Source organism: Pararge aegeria, chromosome 1, assembly GCF_905163445.1.
Source record: "Pararge aegeria chromosome 1, ilParAegt1.1, whole genome shotgun sequence".
NCBI classification, from domain to species: domain Eukaryota; kingdom Metazoa; phylum Arthropoda; class Insecta; order Lepidoptera; family Nymphalidae; genus Pararge; species Pararge aegeria.
This window is the reverse complement of record NC_053180.1, coordinates 10,883,681-10,903,894: the sequence shown is the minus strand read 5'-3', so window position 1 is coordinate 10,903,894 and position 20,214 is coordinate 10,883,681. Positions and strand designations below refer to the sequence as shown.

Sequence of the window (20,214 nt, the reverse complement as noted above, 5' to 3'; positions counted from 1 at the left end):
ACTGTATGGCGCTATTTTTAAATGAGAATAGGTACTTGGGAAGCGTTACAAAATGCGTCCTGTAATAAAAAAAAAATATCAATATATCTTACTGGCTACGCATAGCACAACCTTCTAAAGTATAGATGGCTGAGGTAAAGTAGGTATTTTGTTGGCAGAGAGTTAGTGTCGTGGCTGGGACCCAATAGCGAGTTAGCTACAGTTGCGGGAGTCGCGATTGGCGGCTGCGAGCCGGGCGGGGCCACTTCATTAGTGTTACTGTTACTTTAGACTTGCGCAGTGTAGCTTTCACTCGCTGAAAAAGTATTTAAAGGAAGTTATATGTACACTTATATGTACGATTCCGCGTACAGCCTTTTTCACTACAGACGAACAAGCCAATGCTTAAATAAGTTTCGCCTAATCTAAATAGATTCCTGGGCATCCATCAACAGTTTACCAATAGTTATTACCTAATATTTGGTGAAACGTTTTTTTTTCTATAGATAACGCCGAAGTCATTAGGTAGTCCGCGTACGCTTAGACGCCGCATTCAAAGACACACTTATGTCTGTTTGTTATTAATTACAAGAAAGTAAAATACTGAAGTGGTGATAGCCCAGTGGGTAAGACTTCAACTTAATTTTCGAGGGAGCAAGTTCGAATCCCAACACGTACCTCTAAATGTTGTAAGTTATGTGCGTTTTCTGCAATTAAAATATCACTTGCTTGAAAAACATCGTGAGGTAACCAGCATACCTTACAGTTCTAGATAATGTTAATGTTGTTGTATAAAAAAAAATGTTCTCAAAGGAGTGTTAAGTCCACCAATCCGCACTGGGCTAGCGTGGTGGACTACGGCTTTAACCCCCTTGTCATTATGGGAGGAGACCCGTGGCCTGTAGTGGCCCGGCCCGTGGGTTGATAAAATGATGATGATGATGGTGAAAATACTGAAAGGAAAGCTTCCTTTCATCATTTCCCTACATATTTGTGTTTGTGTGTGTATGTGAGTGTGTGTGTGGAGATGCGTGCTGGGTTTTTGTTATATTATACAACGTGTAAATGAAAACCGAAATAATACTTCACAGGCTCTAGAGGTACATTATGTACAGTCCCTGAGACTTATCTGTGAAACCGAAAACCTAATAGTTTTTGAATAACCCAGTACCTACCATACATTTTACTGAAAGATAGAATAGAATAGAAAAACTTTATTGCAACACAACACAATAGGAAAAATACAAGGATATAAATTTATATATACTATAATGGATATTTATGATATACATTTATGCTATAATAAACTTACATAATACTCAATTACATAGATAAGATATCAGATAGGTACAGCCCTAACAACACATGCAAAATTAAATTCAAAAATAAAGCTTACCCTTAAGTATTTATAACTCTTACTGGAGTTTTTCTACATTTTATATCATCTCCATACCCTGTGCACACCCTCTATGCACGCAACTGGGTATGGGAGCATATGCCCAACCGTCAGACAGTTATAAGCTTTAAGGATGACGACGGCGACTAACCAACCAATAGAGTATTTGTGATCTCGAACAAATATACTGTCGTTATGCTTCTACTTAATGCCAATTGCCAGCGTGCTTTGCAGCGATTAGTGAGTGAGATAGTTTTGTTTGACTATGCACTCATACGTAGTACCTGAGACTTTACGGGCTATTACTGAGTGTACAAATAGAGCATGCGGACAGCTGAAATGGCGGCCGTACGTCACGGGATAGGATCTGGAAGAAAGGATAAAGGAGATACGACCGTTAGTTCGCCCTGCTGGGGTGAGTGTAATAACACACTATGGTCGCTCGCTGAGTAACTAAGTTAGAGATAATAAACAATTCAAAAATTATCATTCCTCTCAGATAAGCTGTAATGTATACATTGTTAACAAAGCATTCTATATCGTAAGTAGTTTTTTGTATATATCGAAACACTGAGTCAGAGTAAAACGGATTTATCCGACTTATTTGTCTCGTTTCCACTTTTCTATCGCAGGGGTATGTTGATTTTTAAAACGAGTTACTTTAGATCTATGTTAAAAATAGAGAAAGAAAAAATCTTTATAACAAAAAAAATGTCACATATTATAAGCACTCATTCTATCCCGTGCTGGGATAACTTAACAAGAAAATAACTGAAATTCTCAAATACTTAATAGGACAGCCAGGATAACGTTTGAAATATGTAACACAAGCTACTTAGCTTACTCTAGTTTGTTATATATAGCGTTTCGATTTTCTTAAACGACGACTCTACAATTACGAGCAAGGTTACTGGATCCAAATAGTTCGTATTAAAGCACATTTTTTATGATAAAAATAAAAAAGGCTTTTATTGGACTTGTCCACATGTCTCTGTCCCGTGCAGTCCGGCTGACCAACAAAAACAAAGCTTAGTCCGGCGCTTTGTCGTTTTTCGCACTCTGCGTCTGACAGAGGGCGCCTTATGACGGCCATTTTTCCTTCTACTGTACGATGGCGGGCCAAATTGCAATCGTGAAAATCGGCTGTTCTAACTTCGGTAGCCTATTGAAGAGAGTTGAGGTAAAGTTACCGATATATTTTTCATTATTTTTTAAATAAGTATTCAACGAAAGTTAATATTGTTTAAAGCAAGCTTATCTCCTCCATAAATTTAAAAGAGATACATTTTCTGAAACTGGAAAGTAACTAACAGATGCGAGAGCTACGCAGTGACCACTGGAACTACCGTGGTAAAACCAAAGCGAAGAGCAGCGGAAGAGAAGTCGTGAGAAGCGGCTTAATGGGAACAATTCACGCCAAGACATTCTGGGAACAATTCACGCCAAGACATTCTCGACTTTAACATCCCTCTCGTCCCTCGTGACTGGGGATTTATTTATTTATACACTTTATTTGTACACCACAAATAGGAAAAAAAAAACAATGGACACAACAAAAATAAACTTAAAAAGTAGGATACAAAGGGCGGCCTTATCGCTTAGTAGCGATCTCTTCCAGGCAACCTTAAGATTAGGAAAACCAAGGGAAACCGATTGGTGGGGTTTTATTATTATATACATACTTACGAACAATTACACACTAATCAAGATTAGACACATAAAATACTATAAAAAAAAATAAAGTAATATACACTAAAAATAACTTAAATATGAGTAAGAGTTAATCACTCTTTCTTTCACACTAGTCTTTATTGCTCGCGGGGGTCTGACTCTACCTCATGATTTAGTAAGGATAGTTAGTATCTTTTTTACTGGATCAGTCTTCACTACTTCTCATTATGTTATTATTATCATTGGCCGTCCCACCAAAGCCTGAGTTTTTCCTACAAAAAATGCATTACGCATTTATCTAAGAGAGCTCAATCAATTGAATAGGTAGGTACGCGTTCAAATTATTGGGCTCTAACTTTATTGTCACCTCATGCCAAATCACATTTTAGTAACCTAGGTGCTAAGAGCCTCTCATCAATAGGCAATAGCTTATAACTGTCCACTACTGGACTAAAGGCCTCGTCCAACGAGAGAATTTACAAATTTTCTAAAATCACCTTACAACTACACACATCTATAAAAAAAAACAAAAGTGAACTTGTATTCAAGCAAATTTCCCTACTAAAAATCAGTTCAAAATATTCGTGACAAGTGGAGGAACTAAGTAATCGTACCCTTTTTCAGTTTTCCCGGATAAAAGTTTTTATATTATAACGTTTTTGTACTATTAAACAATAGTCCATAAAAATGGTTTAGTATAATTTACTACATAGTAATTTTAGAAATAAATTAAAAAGAAATGTATTGTTTATAAGGAGGTGAAGGAAAACATCATGAGGAAACCTGCATGCCTGAGAGTTCTCTATAACGTTCTCAAGAGCGTGGGAAATCTACCAATACGCACTTGGCATTCGTGATACCCTTCTCGTTCCGAGAGGAGACCCGTGCCCTGTAGTGGGCCGATAATAGGTCGATGATAATGATGATGAGAATTATGTACAAGTAGGCTTATAAATTATGCAGTACGTACCTACTTAAGTAACTTATATAATTTGGCACACAAACCTTACAAAAAAGCAGTTAGTTTTATCTGGTAGATATTTAATTAAAATAGCATGTTAAAATAGAAATGTGTGTAATGGTGAGTTCGTGATGAATGTATGCAATCGTGCAATTTAATATCTACCGTCCCTGATTTATGGTAAAACCTGTACCTATTAAAGGCGACAGTGCTCACCTTAAATAAGTATAAGGAAAATTGTGAGAGATATTTTGAAATATATTTTGTAACTTAAACATGAACAATTTGTGGTGCTAGAATAAAAAACATGGAACGCTTGATCTGAGCATGTCTCAGCCATGAAAACTAGTTTACTTACTCAAAGTTCAAACCCAACCCAAAACAAAACAACACTATTTGACACAACTTAATTGATTCTGACCTTATTTAAATGACCCAATCGCAATACATAAGTACCTAAGTAGGTGACTTTTCTTACCAGACAAGAAGAAAATATTGTTAATATGTTATTCCGATCCCGATTGTCGATTTAAAATTGCGCGGCGAAGTGAGCCAGCAAGCATTTTTTTAGCATTTGGCCGAAATGACTGGTCGTCAATAGTTCCAATCCAATTTGATAAAATATGATGTTTGTTTTTGAGAGCGATTGAGACTTGCTGTTAAATCATACCTGATTTAGCTGGTGACTTTAAGTTTAACGTGTTATTTCAAAACTAAATTAGATAGACATGTATAAAAATAGTGTTTACACCAGTCAGTGTTAATAAGTTTAGTCTAAAGGTTTCAGTACCTACAACAGAAACGCCTGCAATCTTAGCTCTCAACTCAGGATTGAAGTCTTTGCTCTATCTATAGATACATATAAAAAACTGTAACTGGACGATTCGTACATTTAATATTGTTGGATTTTTTTATTAGGGTACGCTTAAATATAGTTATAGAACGCAAAACATAACTATTTAATTTTCGGCTACGTGAAAATTAGGCTCATCGCGCCATCTTGTGTCGAGTAGCATAACACTTGTACTGTAATAATAGATGGCGCTGTAAGATTTTTCCTCTGAATAATATTGAAAATCTATGCTAATTGTCAGGACCTAAGGACCAACATAAATAATTAAGATATAATTTATTGCGAAAATTAGGTACCTTCTTGCTAGTACGACTAGGTACGCATAAACGTGAGAAGAATCATGCTTTAAGTTTAATGCAAAGTTTAGGTAATTTTCGTCATCATCAACGTGCTTAATGCTTTAATGGCATCTTTTCCCATAGAGCGATAAAGATTCAATTCCAAATACATCTCAATTATAGATCTAACAGCGGTCCCTCAGCCATAGAAATAACATAAACTGTCAACAAAGATTAGTAGATAACCGTCGCTGTTAACCTTATAGAGGGGTTGATACTTAGTTGTAGAATCATAAAGAAAATGTGATGGTTACATTGTGGTCTGATCATCTGATTGGTTGGCACATTATAGTACTATTGGTTTAAAAACCTAATTGGCAAAGAGTAGCTTTAAGCCATCCTATCATAACGCAATATGATAACCATAAGTTTTGCAATCATGGTCGTCAAACGACGGGTCAAAATCTTAAGCATTAGCCGCTAATACTTAGGATAAAAAAAAAAAAAAAAAAAAGTCAATAGCTTAGTCGAAACACTAGCGAGACACTAGCGGGTAAGCTCAGCTCAGCTGCAGTAATGTCGTATGGGATCTTGTTATGGGGCAGATCTGCTGATGTAGGAACTATATTTATTTATACTTACTACAAAAAGAGCTGTGCGATCGATATATAAACATAGATCATGCCAAATTTAATGAAATAGGTAGATATACTTACAGTAGCCTCGCAATATATTTATAATAATAAATATAATCTTTATTGAACAAAACATTAGTAATTATAAACAAAAAGTCGATATAAACAATCTTCTTACTAGAAACGGACATAAATTAGTGATATCAGCATATCGTCTGAGAAAGTACAGAAGTCAGAAATCCTTTGTGGGGCCCATCCCCACGAAGGATTTCTGACTTCTATACTACAGATATGTTTTTCTAACATGATCCCGAAGGTAATATGAGATCTACCTTTACCTATGTATAAACAATATTTTAAAGCACATTTAATCAATCATGGTTACCTACTTTACACGATTGATGAGTTCCCTAACGACAAGGCTGCTTGGAAGCAGGCCATTCCGCTGTCATATTTCACAAGGCAGAAAAATTCTAAAGATTGTTAAACTATATAATGATATCGGAAAAGAGCTATCTGCTGAATTTCTTGCCGGCTCTTCTTGGTAAACTGCCTTCCGGATACAACAAACTGAACCGGTGGTAGAGTCACTACAAACAGACTTGACTTGACGTTTCAAAAGTGCTTATAAACTACCTACTTGAAATCAATGAATTTTGAATTGAAAAAATAAAAAGAATTCAAACGAAAGGTACCTTAAGTCACGTGAGAAAATAATACCAAACACCAGACTGAGTTTACAAACATAAGTCCAGTGTTATTGGTAGGTATACCTTACAAGCAGTAACACTCAAATCGTCTAAGTAGTAGCTATTGAATATGCCAGTAATATTTAAACAGACAGTTTAAACTAAGCAGAACGGTAAGATTCCAATATAAAATCTCTTATACAAAATTTACAGTTCAATCGACATAATATTTAAATAAATAAATAAATAATAATATATAATAATAAAAATAAATAAATATAAACCTCTATTAGAAAGTACCAGAACAAATTAGATTTTTTTTAATCTCATTAAATTTTTTTTAAATGCGTTTTCTCGGTATCCTGTTTTTTATTATTACTCATTTTAATAACTATGTAATTTTTTCTTTCATATTGTCTTATTATGTCAACAATATTTCAGTCACGTCTTGGTGTAAAGAACGTTTTGAAAATTAAATAAATCCACTCATTCATATGGAATACTATGTCATTTTATTTTGTTGTACCTTGTAAGGCAACTTCTCAAATGCGGAACCATGACTTTAACATGAAACGGAAAGATGAAAGACGGGACCTTTAAAAAATATAGAACCAAAAATTGTAAAAGTTATCAATGAAATTCCTAACAGTAACTTTACACTGTAAATAGAAAATTACCAATCAGACCGTAAAACCTAACATTATTCCCTTATAAACATTAAGTATTAATTATTAATATACCTACCTAACTGGAAGTTTCTTTATCAGATAAATGATAAAATAACTGAAAAATTGTACAGCGTCGTGTATATCTAGATTTTTTTTTATCATTTCAGTTTACCTACTTACCTCCAATCTCGGGAATTTTAGAACATAGTAGGTATTCAAGACAATCTACAAGATTTAGAAATGTGACTAAGTACCTCAAAATAGATTAATTAAAGTAGGTACTTTAATGAAACTTACTTTGAAATCATTATAATATATTAAACGTCATACTGCCGGGAGTAGGGAACTCTCATAGAAGAAGTATACACCGATAGTTTAGGCTGACCCCACTTACGTTATAACGCAGCGTTTCAGATATAAATAAGAATAATATGATAGAACAACATAAATTTGCTATTACTATTATGATATTCCTAACAGCGAGTCAAGCTAAGATGATGCGAAACAGTGCACTTATAACCAAAATGGTATCAAACTTTCACCAGAACAATAATATTACCTCCGAACCCAATAAAGAATTTGATTCAGTTTTGACCAGAATGCAAATTGTCCTTTGCAAAAACTTTCCAACAATACCCTGCAAATTGATCACTCAAGATAATACATTGAAAAAATTAATAGAGAAATCAATACAGCAGATCAACAACAAGAAAACCTCTTTAGATAAAAAAACGACACCATCTAACGGTTATCTCCGTCTCTTCCCGATGCTTAATAACGATGACTTATCAAAATTCATACAAATGAGCGAAGTTTTCAACAGCCATGAAAAGAAACACGCTCAAAAGAAAAATATAGCCAAAGAAGGAAATAGAAAAGTAAAAGCTAGAGCATTGGAGAAGAATAGCCGTGAAAAGAGTAGGAAAATCTTTAAAATTAAGTCGAAACGTACTTCAGCGTACAACAGAAAAAAACTACGCAAGTTCTACCCCCATAAGGTCAAATACACGAACAAAAATAGCCGAAAAGTTGACGTTGGAGATAGCAACGCGGAAAAGTTTTCCATGTCAGTAGAAGCTCCAGACATGCCATTGGTAAAGCAGCATCAACATTTCTCATATAAAGCTGAGCCAGAGCACCCTCCCGTTTGGAGAATAGACTACACGAAACATGGGGAACCCAGCATTCATGTATTTGATTATGGCAGAGACGGATTTAATGGAAAAATTACAAAAACTGGACCAAATATACTTATGGATGGTAATGGACAAACCAGGAAGAATATTATAGATCCAGATGTATTTATTAAGAACAATTTTGTTAAAAATTACTCTGATAACTCGGATAGTGTTGATTGAATTCTATTGTTTCTTGAATATCTTTAATAAATTTTGCCTCCAGCTGCGGAGTATCTTATTTCCTGTGAGACAAAGATTTTTTTTCCCGTGAAATAATGCCTTCACGTTATCATAAGGAAAGCTTCTAAATTAAATAAATAATAATAATTAAATACATATGCTAAGGCAATACACACATCGCCATCTATCCCTAAAGTAAGCATAGCTTGTTTTATGGGTACTAAGACGACGGATGAATATTTTTGTGAATAAGATACATAAATACTTATAATATACAGATAAACACCGAAAAACATTCATTTTCATAACACAAATATTTCAAACTTGTGGAATCGAACCTTGACTCAGAAAGCAGGACCGCTGCCCACTGCGCCAATCGCATAAATTAGTTTAGGATATCCAGTATAAAATTAAACTTAATTACTCAACATAATATAATCCTCTACCTTCATAGTCCTACCTTCATAAGTCTCGTCAAAATCGTTTCAGCAGTTTCGAAGATTAGCCAGAAGATATAGACAGACATTAAAAAAGTAGTTTGTAATCATAGTCAAATAATCAAGCGCGAAATACTCGTAAATAAAGATAATTCGGTACTTACATTATTATTTATCACCAATAGATAAACAGTGCATAAATTGATAGAAGTGAATGCAAAACCACAAAAATAAACAAAATACTTATTTGTTTGCTTACAAAATGTTCTCACATGATAATATCATTATCATCGTTTAGTTATCATTTCACCAACCATAATGTAAGGCTGAAGACACAACTCTACAAAATAAGACCATTAATTACCGCATTTTTTTAATTTGTTTTACTTTTGTCTTGACGAACTTTTGTCTTGACGTCAATCGGACATGGTGGACTTTTGGACGAATAGTGGTTCAGTCCGAACGCCCCCGTGACCGTGTGTCTACGTCTGGATAACATCAGAAATCGGGACCCTCGTCTTCGCCGGCGAAGACGCTGCTAAAACTGTGTTTTACTGTATACAACCTAACTGTTGGGACAAATTGATTTGAAAGCTCTTGTAAGAGCTATGAGGGCGATGGGTGAATTCTCCACCACCTTTAACTATTTCTTGAAAACTATATACTAAATAGCTCACCCGCGCCACTTCGTCTGCAACGAATCGGTTATTAGAGGTTTTAATATCTTTAAAAAACCTAGCCTACCAGGTCCAGTTTTATTCCAAAACTATGTTATTCGCGGCCGGGCGGCCCGCTGCATTTTTCTTGTTTTCTGAGTTTCGATCCCCGTCGCAACTTCTGAGCGATAGATTCAATTTGAATTGAAAATTAAAAAGGAATTTGCAAGTATATAATCAAAATTAATATTTATAAAACTATTTATTTGGATAAGGGTTAATAAGTATCAGTATAGGAATGTTAACATCTTACGAATGCCTATACCCGTGTTTTGAACGAAAAATTACAGAAAAGGCAGTTATTGTGACTTATCCATAATAGTAGGACATATAGCCTCGCGGATTCTTTTTCAGATAATCATGATTACCTACTCCATGTAGTAGGTATCATTTTAATGTATCATCAATCATTTTCGCGGCGTACGCCAGTCAAACTCTAAGTCGGTATGACATCTTTAGAAAACTTCGTTATATATCCGCCAATTTACAGGAAACCGTAGTAAAATATACACTAAAACCATCCATCCATACATACATCCATCCACATAAACTTCTAACATCTATCCTTACAAACTTTCGCATTTATTATATTAGTAAGATGGTACGCATGCATTAATTGATCGTTGTACCATATGATGCCTTGAGACAATACTTAACAGTCTCATATTCATTAAAATTAGGCAATACATGCTTGATACTATAAACTTTCAAATAAAAAAGAATTATTAAAATCGGTTCAAATTTAACGGAGCTGTGAAGTAAAATAGATAAAAAATTTCATCCCGTTTCCCGGAGGAAACTTATTGTTTATCGGGATAAAAAGTACCCTATATGTTGATGTTCAGTAGTTTTCACGTGATGACCGGACAGACAGACAGACAGACAGATAGACAGACAGACAGACAGACAGACAGACAGACAGAAAGACAGACAGACAGACAGACAGACAGACAGACAGACAGACAGACAGGCAAAAATTAAATAAAATATGTTTTGGATTCAGTATCGATTATAAAGCATTCCCCGATCAAAATTTTCAAAATAAATTAAATTTACAGAAATCTTCCAGTTACAGTTTTATTATAAGTATAGAAGATATAGATTAAAAAAGAATTATCAGCACATCTGTTAAAATGCTAATCAATTAAAAAAAATCTGACTTATATCAAATTATAGTTATCCACAGTTTAATTATTTCCTTACCCATTTTATAGAATTACTGTAAGACTACGCATTTAGGTTATTATTAAATATTAGGCACCATGTGAGTGAGTGATTGTGTTTTATCACACTGCATCCAAAAGTAGGTAATTATTAATGTTAAGCATCCTCGTTTGGCATTGATAGGTAGCTGGGTTGATATTATATCTTAATCTTGGACAAATCTGAGATAAAGATATGTTTTTTTTTATTTGATAGGCCACAAAAGAGCTATTCAGTTGGCTTTTACGTAACTTCTATGTGGCTTGATAAATTGTTATTCATTTGACAATTGGCTTTTTAATAGAGGTAGGTACCTACTAATCATTTGAGTTTTATAACAATTTAATTTAATTACCTACTCACTTAATGTAACAAAGTAATTACATAAACACCAAAGTACTTAAGAGCAAAATTAATTAATTAATATCAATAGTGTATCCCCACCCTAACGACGCTATATTTAGTAATTATTGACCTCTCGACTTCATATATGTGCTCGTCGCTCGTATCATTTATTGTTACAGTACCTCTTCTCACTAAAACACGCTTTTTAAATTTAAACTATGTCTCGACCTGTTTTATCGACTCATGTCCTTGATACATCTACAGGGAGGCCGGTTGCAGGAATATTTGTGGAGCTTTATAAGAAGCGAGACGAATCTTGGACGCAGTGGCATAATACAGTGACATCTAGCGATGGGAGAATACAGTTTCCTTTCTTACAAGACTCAATGGCAGCTGGAACATACAAGCTGAAATTTAATGTGGAAGAATATTATACGAGAAACCATAAAGAAACCTTGTACCCGTTCGTAGAGGTAAGCAATTTCCCAATTGTGCCATTCACATTTCTTTTAATTTATATCACTTCTTAGGTACTTTTGACAGCAATATTCATTTAAATCTGGGTAGGTAGTTGGTAGTCAGTAGGTTTGTAGAGACACCAGAACCATTTAAAAGATCTATTAATTTGAGAGTCCAACAAACACTTCATGGCTATTAAATCTCCAGAGTAGGTATAATACGCCTAACTCTTTTAACATAAAAAATTAACTAGCTGTTGGTGTTATAGAGCCATTTTATGGGTTTTATTTTAGATTTTTTTCAGAGGATACCAGCAAAACTTTTGATAGCTTTTATTCCGGACACCTGACAATCCACAGATTTTGTTTACTTCTGTTTACATCAATATTGATTTTTGTAGATATTTTTAAAAAAGGCGGTAAAGTAGTTTAGCATACCTTTTTCGACAAAACAAAACAGACTTAATTAAACAACTATTAAGCAAGAAATAAATATTCTCTAAAAATTTTAAAGTCGTTGCCAATTAAAATGTAGAAAAATACTAGGTATTTTACTTGTTACTTACTATAAAAAAAACCGTATATTTTTAACGTGCGGTAAGTACCTATAGTATGATAAAAGTTTTGCATCTTACTGGGCAGACTTAAAAATGTTTTCTATCTGGTTTTTTTAGTTGTTTAACAAAGTTGGTTCTATGTTAAAAAAAAACATGCTTTTTAGGGGATAATTTTGCAATTATCTTAGCAAAATGTTAACTGCTCATAACCATTTATAAGATATTGCTTTCCCCAAGGCCGGGATGTTAATTGTTGAGGAGTTCTCCCAGTATTTCACCATCAGCGTTTTTATTGTGATGAACATAAATTGCTTAGCAGCCATATACCATTTTAAAAATTCAACCCGTATTATACTAATTAAAGTATAGTTCAGGTGGCCATCGTCAGTTCCACTTGACCACATGGTGCTTTTCAAAAGAAGATGCACAAGTTCCTTTAAAATATACTCAAATTGCTATAGGTGCCTATAATATTTGAAGAGTTCCCTCGATTTCTCCAGGATCTCTCCAACACATCTTCAGCAAATTAAAATAGGACCACCTCTGAGGTATATATAACGTACCTACCAAGAAAAAAGTATCAAAATCGGTTTTTAATTGCCCTAGTAATCGAGTAACAAATAAACAAAAAAATATACATTTGAGAACGTCCTCCATTTTTAACAATAAAATAATATGAAACTACACCTTCCTTACTTCCCTTGTTCGTGCTGCAAGTTAGACTGTCTGTGTACTACCAAACTCCTCGACAATTTCCAGTTAATATTATTGGATCTTGTTGGGTAATAGTTTTAATTAGTTATTAAGTGTGTACTGGCATTGTTTTAGAGCGTTTTTTTATTTTACTTGTTAACAGATAGTATTCAACACTAAGGAAGGAGACCACTACCACATCCCACTTCTGCTCAGTCCATACGGCTACTCAACTTACAAAGGAAGTTAAAACATTCAATAAAATAACACCGGCCTGCATAAAACATAATATTACAAATTTCTGCTTGATTATTAAATGAAGAAATCTTTAAACATAAAACTTTTTTTATTGGATTCCATTTTTATTGTAATATTAGTGACAAAAAAACAATGCATATTTGTCTCAGAACTCCGTATTTTAAATGGGGAACTGGGGCAAGAATTCAGTTGTCATTTGTTTATAGACAGCCATGATTTGAGTGTCCATACAGAAGCCAAATGGCTCAGTTCTACGAATGGTCCCTATTCTGAAAACTGGTTTCACGATTAATCGCTATAAATAGCTTATAAATATAGGTACATTCAGATTCAAACTTTAAACTTTGTGCTGTCGCGGAAGTTAGCTGCGAGTGTAGCCTCAGGTTGTCCCGGTAGTGATTGGCTAATACCAAATATTAAATTCTGCGCCTTAAAAAGCACGAAGTTCGAGAAAACTAAAGGCTTGATTTTGACTTTAGGTAGGAACCGAAACTTAATACAAATAAAACAAAAATAAACAATTTACAATATTAAGTTTATTTGGAAGAATCATATACGCTTGTTTTAAGTACTAAACTTTTTAATTGTATAACAATAGACTTAAATTAACTTTTAAGATTAACTCAGTATCTAACTCAAGCTTCCATCTATAGACATAGGTAATGCGCAATTTCTTAAAACTAAACTACTGACTTAATGTGCTACCTTATTTGATTTAACATAAATCTGATAAAGTTATAACATATAAAATTAAAAAAAACAAGAGCTATTCTTTTCCACGGAATATTGTAAAGCATAGCAAGTTGGGTCAAACTTAACTTTTCAGTCTACTTTGACAAACAAACGAAAACTTTTATTGGTTTTAAAGTTTTATTTTACTGGAAGTAATTTTTAAATAATTTTGTAAGTACACCTAACACTTCTACTCTTATAAAATTCAAACGAACCCCATTTTTCATTGACTGTTATATATGTAGTGTGTGATAGTAAATAAATTAAGCCCAACTCGATGACCTATCAATTAAGTTTAGTTGTTAGTGTAAACTTGAATTAGCACCAGTATCACATTCAAAACTTTGTACCTAAATTATGAAATAGAATTACTTTTTAATTGAATGGAGTATTACAGCCTAGCAATTTAAAAAAAACTAGAAAATAATCGTACATAAAATGAACTATTATAATAAAAACTATTGATGTAGTATTTACATTATATATATATTTTAGAGTATCTTTGTCAATTGACCACATAATGTTCGTTGTATTATATTAAAAGGTAGCTACCTTACATCATTACACCCTGTGTAAGCTCATTTGTTTGCATATTTTGATGTATTTACTTACAATGAAAAAATAAAAAATATAAATATATAATACATATGTTAATTATAAACCAACAACTAAAACTTTGTGAAGGCTTGTTTTAATTTACTTGGATCACTTATTCAATTGCATTAACATTGTACCTATCTAAAGTTTTTTTTCTTAAGTGAATTTACATATTATACCAAATTATAACTACAAACAGATGTCCTAATTTATAGGAGATTAAACTTATATATACATGTATAAGAATTATCTTAACAATATATTTAAGTTTTGTATTGGCACGGAGTCTCGCAGCCGACCGGTTCTGTAATATAAACGGTCACAAACATCAATAATGCAGTACAGCTTAATAAATGTTCACATTCACTGTTTCTTCACAATGTCACAGAATATCACAGGTGTATCACAGTTCTATTACTTTTCCAAGTCTCTTAATTTCCTTATAATGTGGAATGCTTCAGTGCTGGATGGGCTGAATTTGTTTAGGCGAAAATTCAATATTCCAAGGGTATGTTGAAACTTTGGAAGCAAGTCAGGGTTGACTCAGCTTGTATGTAATGCCAATAATGTACGTATATTATTTCTTCATATATAGAGTGTATTTGGGTCACATAAAATATTCTTCCATGAATGATAGGAGCTCTTGAATGGATGAGACAAAACCAATCAAGTTCCATTCCATTTGAAGAATATTTTAAGATTTTCCATTTTATTAAACAATAATAATTAATGATTAATATAATTAATTTACCATTATGTATAATAATAAAGCATTGTGTGATGTTTTAATAAATTTCAATTTGGTAACCAATGCAAGCCAGCGGCCAGCAGTTATAAATTTTAATTTAGCCCTATAAATTGGTTACAAAATTAAAATACTGTTGCAAGCCCAACTTAAATAAATTTAAGCTAATCAATATTTCTTTAATAGACCAATTTCTGAAAAAAATAATTATGAATTTAATAAAAAACATTATTCCCTTCCCTTCAATCTTCTGCTGCTTTCAATGGTGTTCTGCTACTTGATAAGATAATTATCTGATATTATTATTCATTTTAACATATTTACCTGTGTAACCTATAAATTAACTGTGAAAGAAATTGTAATTAACAGTGTATAGTATTTAACTTAGAACTTACCAATTGCAAAACAGGCACATCTTTTGCGCAGGTCCTGTGTTGCTTTGCGGCGCCAAATCTAGCATAGTAACACAGAATCAAACCATTAGATTATGTCTATAACCTTCAAAATGTCCAGTCAAACAACTTTACCCATCAGGCCATCCAGAAAACATGTATTTTTCAGCTCTTCATCAGAAAAATTAGGTAATATCTTCTTGTAATTTTGTATTGTGGAAAATACTTTTTCCATGCACACAGGCTTTTTCTTATAGATAGTAGGTGGTAAAATCATTTATCATCTACTTAGAATAAAACTGTAACAGGTCAAATTCTGTACATTGGAGATATAAACCCAAAACTGTCAGTTTTTCATTTGCCTGTCTGTCTGTCTGCACCTGGGCCGCGCATCACGCTAAAACTACTAAATGAATTGAAATGAAACTTTGAACGGTTTAAGTTCATACTAGGAGTTATGCCCACATTTTGAGATTTTATGAATATGATTGGAGATAGAGGACAGAAATCCTCAGCGGACAGCAGCAAACCCCACACACCAAAAACACTGAGTACATTAAGTGATGCCACATTTATGAGGACTTCAGTGCTAGGACTTAACAAAAAATGTAAGAAATTTTGATGGTCTCAAGCTTCAGCATACGAATCAACTAAAAATGCGATTTCGATTCTTTCTTTAACAATTGCTATTCTTTGTTAGGGATAGGAGTTGAGCCTGACCAAGTTATCTTTCAAACTTTCAAAGATAGGCAACGATTATTTTACTGACTATGGTCAACAGTGCCTACCAACTGCTATTAACTGTGTATTGCTACTGTTAAGCCAAACATTATCAATGCAGACATTTGTTAGAGGGAACAACAAGTATATAATTAAAGAACAAGTATATATTTCTCCCACACCTTAGTTGTTTGTTGGGAAAAAACATTATTTGTTTAAATATTTATACATTAATTATTATTTTAATATATAAATTCATTTTCAAATGGAATTATAATTATTTTACATAGGTTTGTATATATCGCACTTCCAGTACGATTGAAATAACTTTCTGTTAGGTATCTGATTTATTGAGGTAGCTATATACTATGTAGTACGCTGCATACCGAAATTTACGCGGGCGAAGCCGCAGGGCACATATAATTTAAATAAATGTATTAAATAATAAAGAAATATTAAATTTGTACGATAAATTAAGTACTTAAAGCAAAATGGAGAAAACAATCTCAAAAACAAAGTTTCTGTCAGTTTGATTCTACTTTATGTAATACTGACCTGCCATTGAACCTGCAACAAACAAGAGTTAGCAGAAAAATATAAAACAGTACCCACCTATTAATTACTTCAATCTTCTCCAACAACCTCTTTATATCTTGCAATCATGAGTTTTTTCACTGTATCTCTGTATGTTAATCCTGGTGTAGGGGTGTATATGCCTCTTTTTTGACCCAGGCCAGCTAAACTTGGTCGCTGTTCAGCTTCAATAGGAGCTATTCTGCCTTGCTCTTCTTTCCCTAACCCTCTTCCTTCCGACCAACCCATTCTTTGCAACATTTTCCCACCTATTGTATCTACTACTGATGGGGGAGGAGCTGACACAGTTGGTGCATGCACCTCTGGTTGTTCATATCGCTTTCTTATTGGTGGAGGATCATCTTCACCAAACTTCATACGTCTCTCTGCTGCCCTATCTCTATACCCATTTGTTGGAGGTAACAATTCATTTCTCTTTCTATAATCTGCAAGATTTTGTTTGTGCAAATCTGAAAGTGTTTTGTGCTTAGACAATACATCAATTGAAGGGAATTTACGCTTACAAATCAAGCATGTAAGTTTAGACCACTCTATTATACCATCATCACTATCAAACACACCTGTCTCTGTCTTTTTCATAAGGAAATCATCAGTTGACACAGGTGGTGGAGGTGACAGTTCTCTTAACATTGTTAATGAAGGTCCAGCGCCAAGGACTGAGAAACCAATATCTGCAGAACCAATACTAGGCCCAGTATCTGATGGTTGTTCCATTACTATATTGCTTTTAGCGTTCTCTTTCTTTTGATTTAAAGTACGTGCCCATCTTTCCATATCTTTGGCTATCTTCTTGGCAACTTTCACTTTGTCATCTTTATCTTTCTTTTTCTTTTCTTCAGGTTCTTTGATTATTGTGTTGTCTACACTTGGCTGTGGAGGATTTTGTAGTTTAGGCTGATCTGAATTTGTCTGAGTTTGTGATGCAGCGATGTAGGTAGAGGTATTAGCGTCCCAATACATGTACTGGTTAGTCTGATTGTTGAAAAAGTACTGTGTATTGCCATCATAATATAACCCTGTTGCTGGATCATAATAATAACCTGATGTCTCATCATACATAAATGTTCTAACATCTGGTGCAGAGTATACCGTCTTACTGTCACCTGTTGGTATATTTAAAACAGAAGACACCTGTGATGATGAAGATGCAACAAACGCTGGTACTGATACTGGTGTCCAAGACATGTTGCGAGCTTGGGCAGCATTTATAGCAGACTGGGCAACTGCAGCAGCTGCATTCACTCTATCTGCCTCCGATAATGCGTGAGGAGACCCATAACTAGCCATATGTGCATAATATGCAGAAAAGTCAGAAGAATTTTGATTTATAGGCTTTTGTATTTTTTGTGGTTCATTATAAAATGAAATAAGAACTTCCCTTGCATCTATTGTCAATGGTGGATCTAGAGAAATTAACTCAGAATGAGCAGCTGTAGAATCAGCAATAGAATTAAAGTTTATATATGCGAGACATTTTGAAGCACCTGTCAAAGTCTCTCGGCCTATAGTTATGCCAGCAATTGAGTCTAAAACTGTTTTCGAACATCTGTCTTTAACTGCCTCTAAGATTTTCTCTTCAGTAGTTAAAGCATCAAGCCGTCTAAATAAAAGCCTCTTTGTTATACCAGAGTTGGAATCAGCACCTCCTCTCTCTGAATCACCTCCATACACTACCCCCTCCATTCTCTTGCCCAGGCAGTTCCGCCTATAGCATACTTGTCGTCTCTTGAAGTTGTATGAACCACACTTACAGAACCAATCTCCAGGAGATGCATTTACTACTTGACTGTCATCCAGCTTTTCCCTTTCATATTTACTTTCAAAGCTGTCTAAGGTGAGGTCTTGTGGTTCGCGGCTGGTTGATCGACTGCTGGACCGAGAGTCACTGTCCTTTATAAAGTCTCCACTTATTTTTGGTGGAGAAGGCGGCGCAGGAACATCACTATCATCAAAGCAACGTGGTGACCGTCGCCGCTCTCGGTCCCGATCGCGAGGCTTATCGTACCGATCGCGGCGACCATATCTATCCACATCGCGATCACGGTCCCTATCACGGTCACGGCGCTCTCTATCACGATCGTATCGGTCGTGGCGGTCGCGACGATCACGATCCCTTCGATCGCGCGGTGATGGTTGCCTACTTCGTTCGGCACTGGCGCTGCGACGAGCCTCCCACACGGGTGAACGGGCTCGATTTTCAGCCCAGCGCGGACGTTCCTCCCTTCCTCTCCAAGACATCGTAATAGCCTGCGAACATCATACATAATGAAACGAGAGTACTTACAATCCCTTGGCGATGGTCCCTTGATTCGACGAGCCCCACAATGCTAACATGTTACTAACGGGCGAGCCCTAACAAGAATCGTAATTCCGATGTCAAACCTTTCTCTTCGCGTTATGTTTACCTGTAGAAAATATTCTGCACAATAGTAAATCCTTTATAAACCTATTTAACAACTTATTTATTAAATAAACACGGACTCAAGAGAAGTATTAATTTAAAAAATTACAGAACATCCCACAATGAAATAATCAATGTAACCACCAGACGCCATATTTAATATATATTTGTTCACAAGATTTATTCCCGAACCCAAAGATAATATAAACTGAACCAGAGATAAGATTTTAGTTAGTTCTCCTTAACTTGACGCGTGAACTCGTCAATCAATTTAGACATTATTTTATACATCAAACGCTTCATTCAGCAAAACACTCTAATGATAGAGTAATGCTGCATAGCGTGCCATGTGCCGACGGCAGATGAGAATATAGTTTTTACATCCTCTTCCTCCTCTTCCCGCAGGTGACGTGCTAGGTGACTAAAGCTATAATGGAGAACGGCCAGCAGCGTCCACTGTGCTACTGCTACCATTTTCTGCAAATACAAATCCACCTGCGTCTACCCAGCGTGGTGATTAATGATTATGGGCAAACCCACCAATCGGAAGAAGCCTTTAGTCCAGAAGTGTTGTTGGCTATTGATAATGATCCTGCAACTAAACTCCTATGTCACGGACACTGGAAATAAGTTGCAGGAAGCCCATCTCAGGTGGTACGGTCATGTTGACGGACACCGCAAAATTAAATGCTGTTATACTACTATAATACTAAAATAGTATACGACTATTTTAACAATTTATTCATAAAAATAATTCTAAGATGTAACGGTCGCTGCGGGGAGCGAGGAGTTGCTGCGGTAAATGAGACGCCAGACGGCCAGGAGGGTAACGTCCGTATATTAACAATTACAACAATAGTTGTGAGAGAAAACCGATA

The 20,214-nt window shown here is 34.7% G+C and overlaps 2 protein-coding genes across 3 annotated transcripts; one reads left to right on the top strand and one right to left on the bottom strand.

The window, feature by feature from the left end:
• Positions 1–6,560: 6,560 nt before the first annotated feature.
• On the top strand, positions 6,561–13,187 carry LOC120624249. Its single transcript, XM_039890691.1, has 4 exons — positions 6,561–6,635; positions 7,298–8,390; positions 11,454–11,662; positions 13,061–13,187. The coding sequence occupies exons 2-4, from the start codon at positions 7,562–7,564 to the stop codon at positions 13,145–13,147; spliced, it is 1,125 nt and encodes a 374-aa protein (XP_039746625.1). The 5' UTR covers positions 6,561–6,635; positions 7,298–7,561; the 3' UTR covers positions 13,148–13,187.
• A 943-nt stretch (positions 13,188–14,130) lies between these two features.
• On the bottom strand, positions 14,131–19,480 carry LOC120637730 (RNA-binding protein 5-A-like). 2 transcript variants are annotated; one of them, XR_005659453.1, is made up of 4 exons: positions 19,341–19,480; positions 16,954–19,182; positions 15,625–15,682; positions 14,131–14,788 (listed from the first exon to the last, which is right to left on the bottom strand). XR_005659453.1 is itself a non-coding variant. In XM_039909704.1 (3 exons), exon 2 carries the CDS (start codon positions 19,171–19,173, stop codon positions 16,966–16,968), a length of 2,208 nt encoding a protein of 735 aa, XP_039765638.1. In that variant the 5' UTR covers positions 19,174–19,182; positions 19,341–19,480; the 3' UTR covers positions 15,253–15,682; positions 16,954–16,965. The 2 variants fall into 2 exon arrangements, 1 of the variants encoding a protein (XP_039765638.1); XM_039909704.1 differs by lacking the exon at positions 14,131–14,788 and having other exon boundaries at positions 15,253–15,682.
• Between the last annotated feature and the right edge of the window lie 734 nt (positions 19,481–20,214).

Excerpts from the sequence above, each read along its gene's own strand:
- LOC120637730 (XM_039909704.1), bottom strand. The coding sequence starts at position 19,173 with ATGTCTTGGAGAGGAAGGGAGGAACGTCCGCGCTGGGCTGAAAATCGA.
- LOC120624249 (XM_039890691.1), top strand. The coding sequence starts at position 7,562 with ATGATAGAACAACATAAATTTGCTATTACTATTATGATATTCCTAACA. Across the intron at positions 8,391-11,453 it reads ACCAAATATACTTATGGATG|GGAGGCCGGTTGCAGGAATA; the intron begins GTAATGGACAAA and ends ATACATCTACAG. Across the intron at positions 11,663-13,060 it reads CCTTGTACCCGTTCGTAGAG|ATAGTATTCAACACTAAGGA; the intron begins GTAAGCAATTTC and ends ACTTGTTAACAG.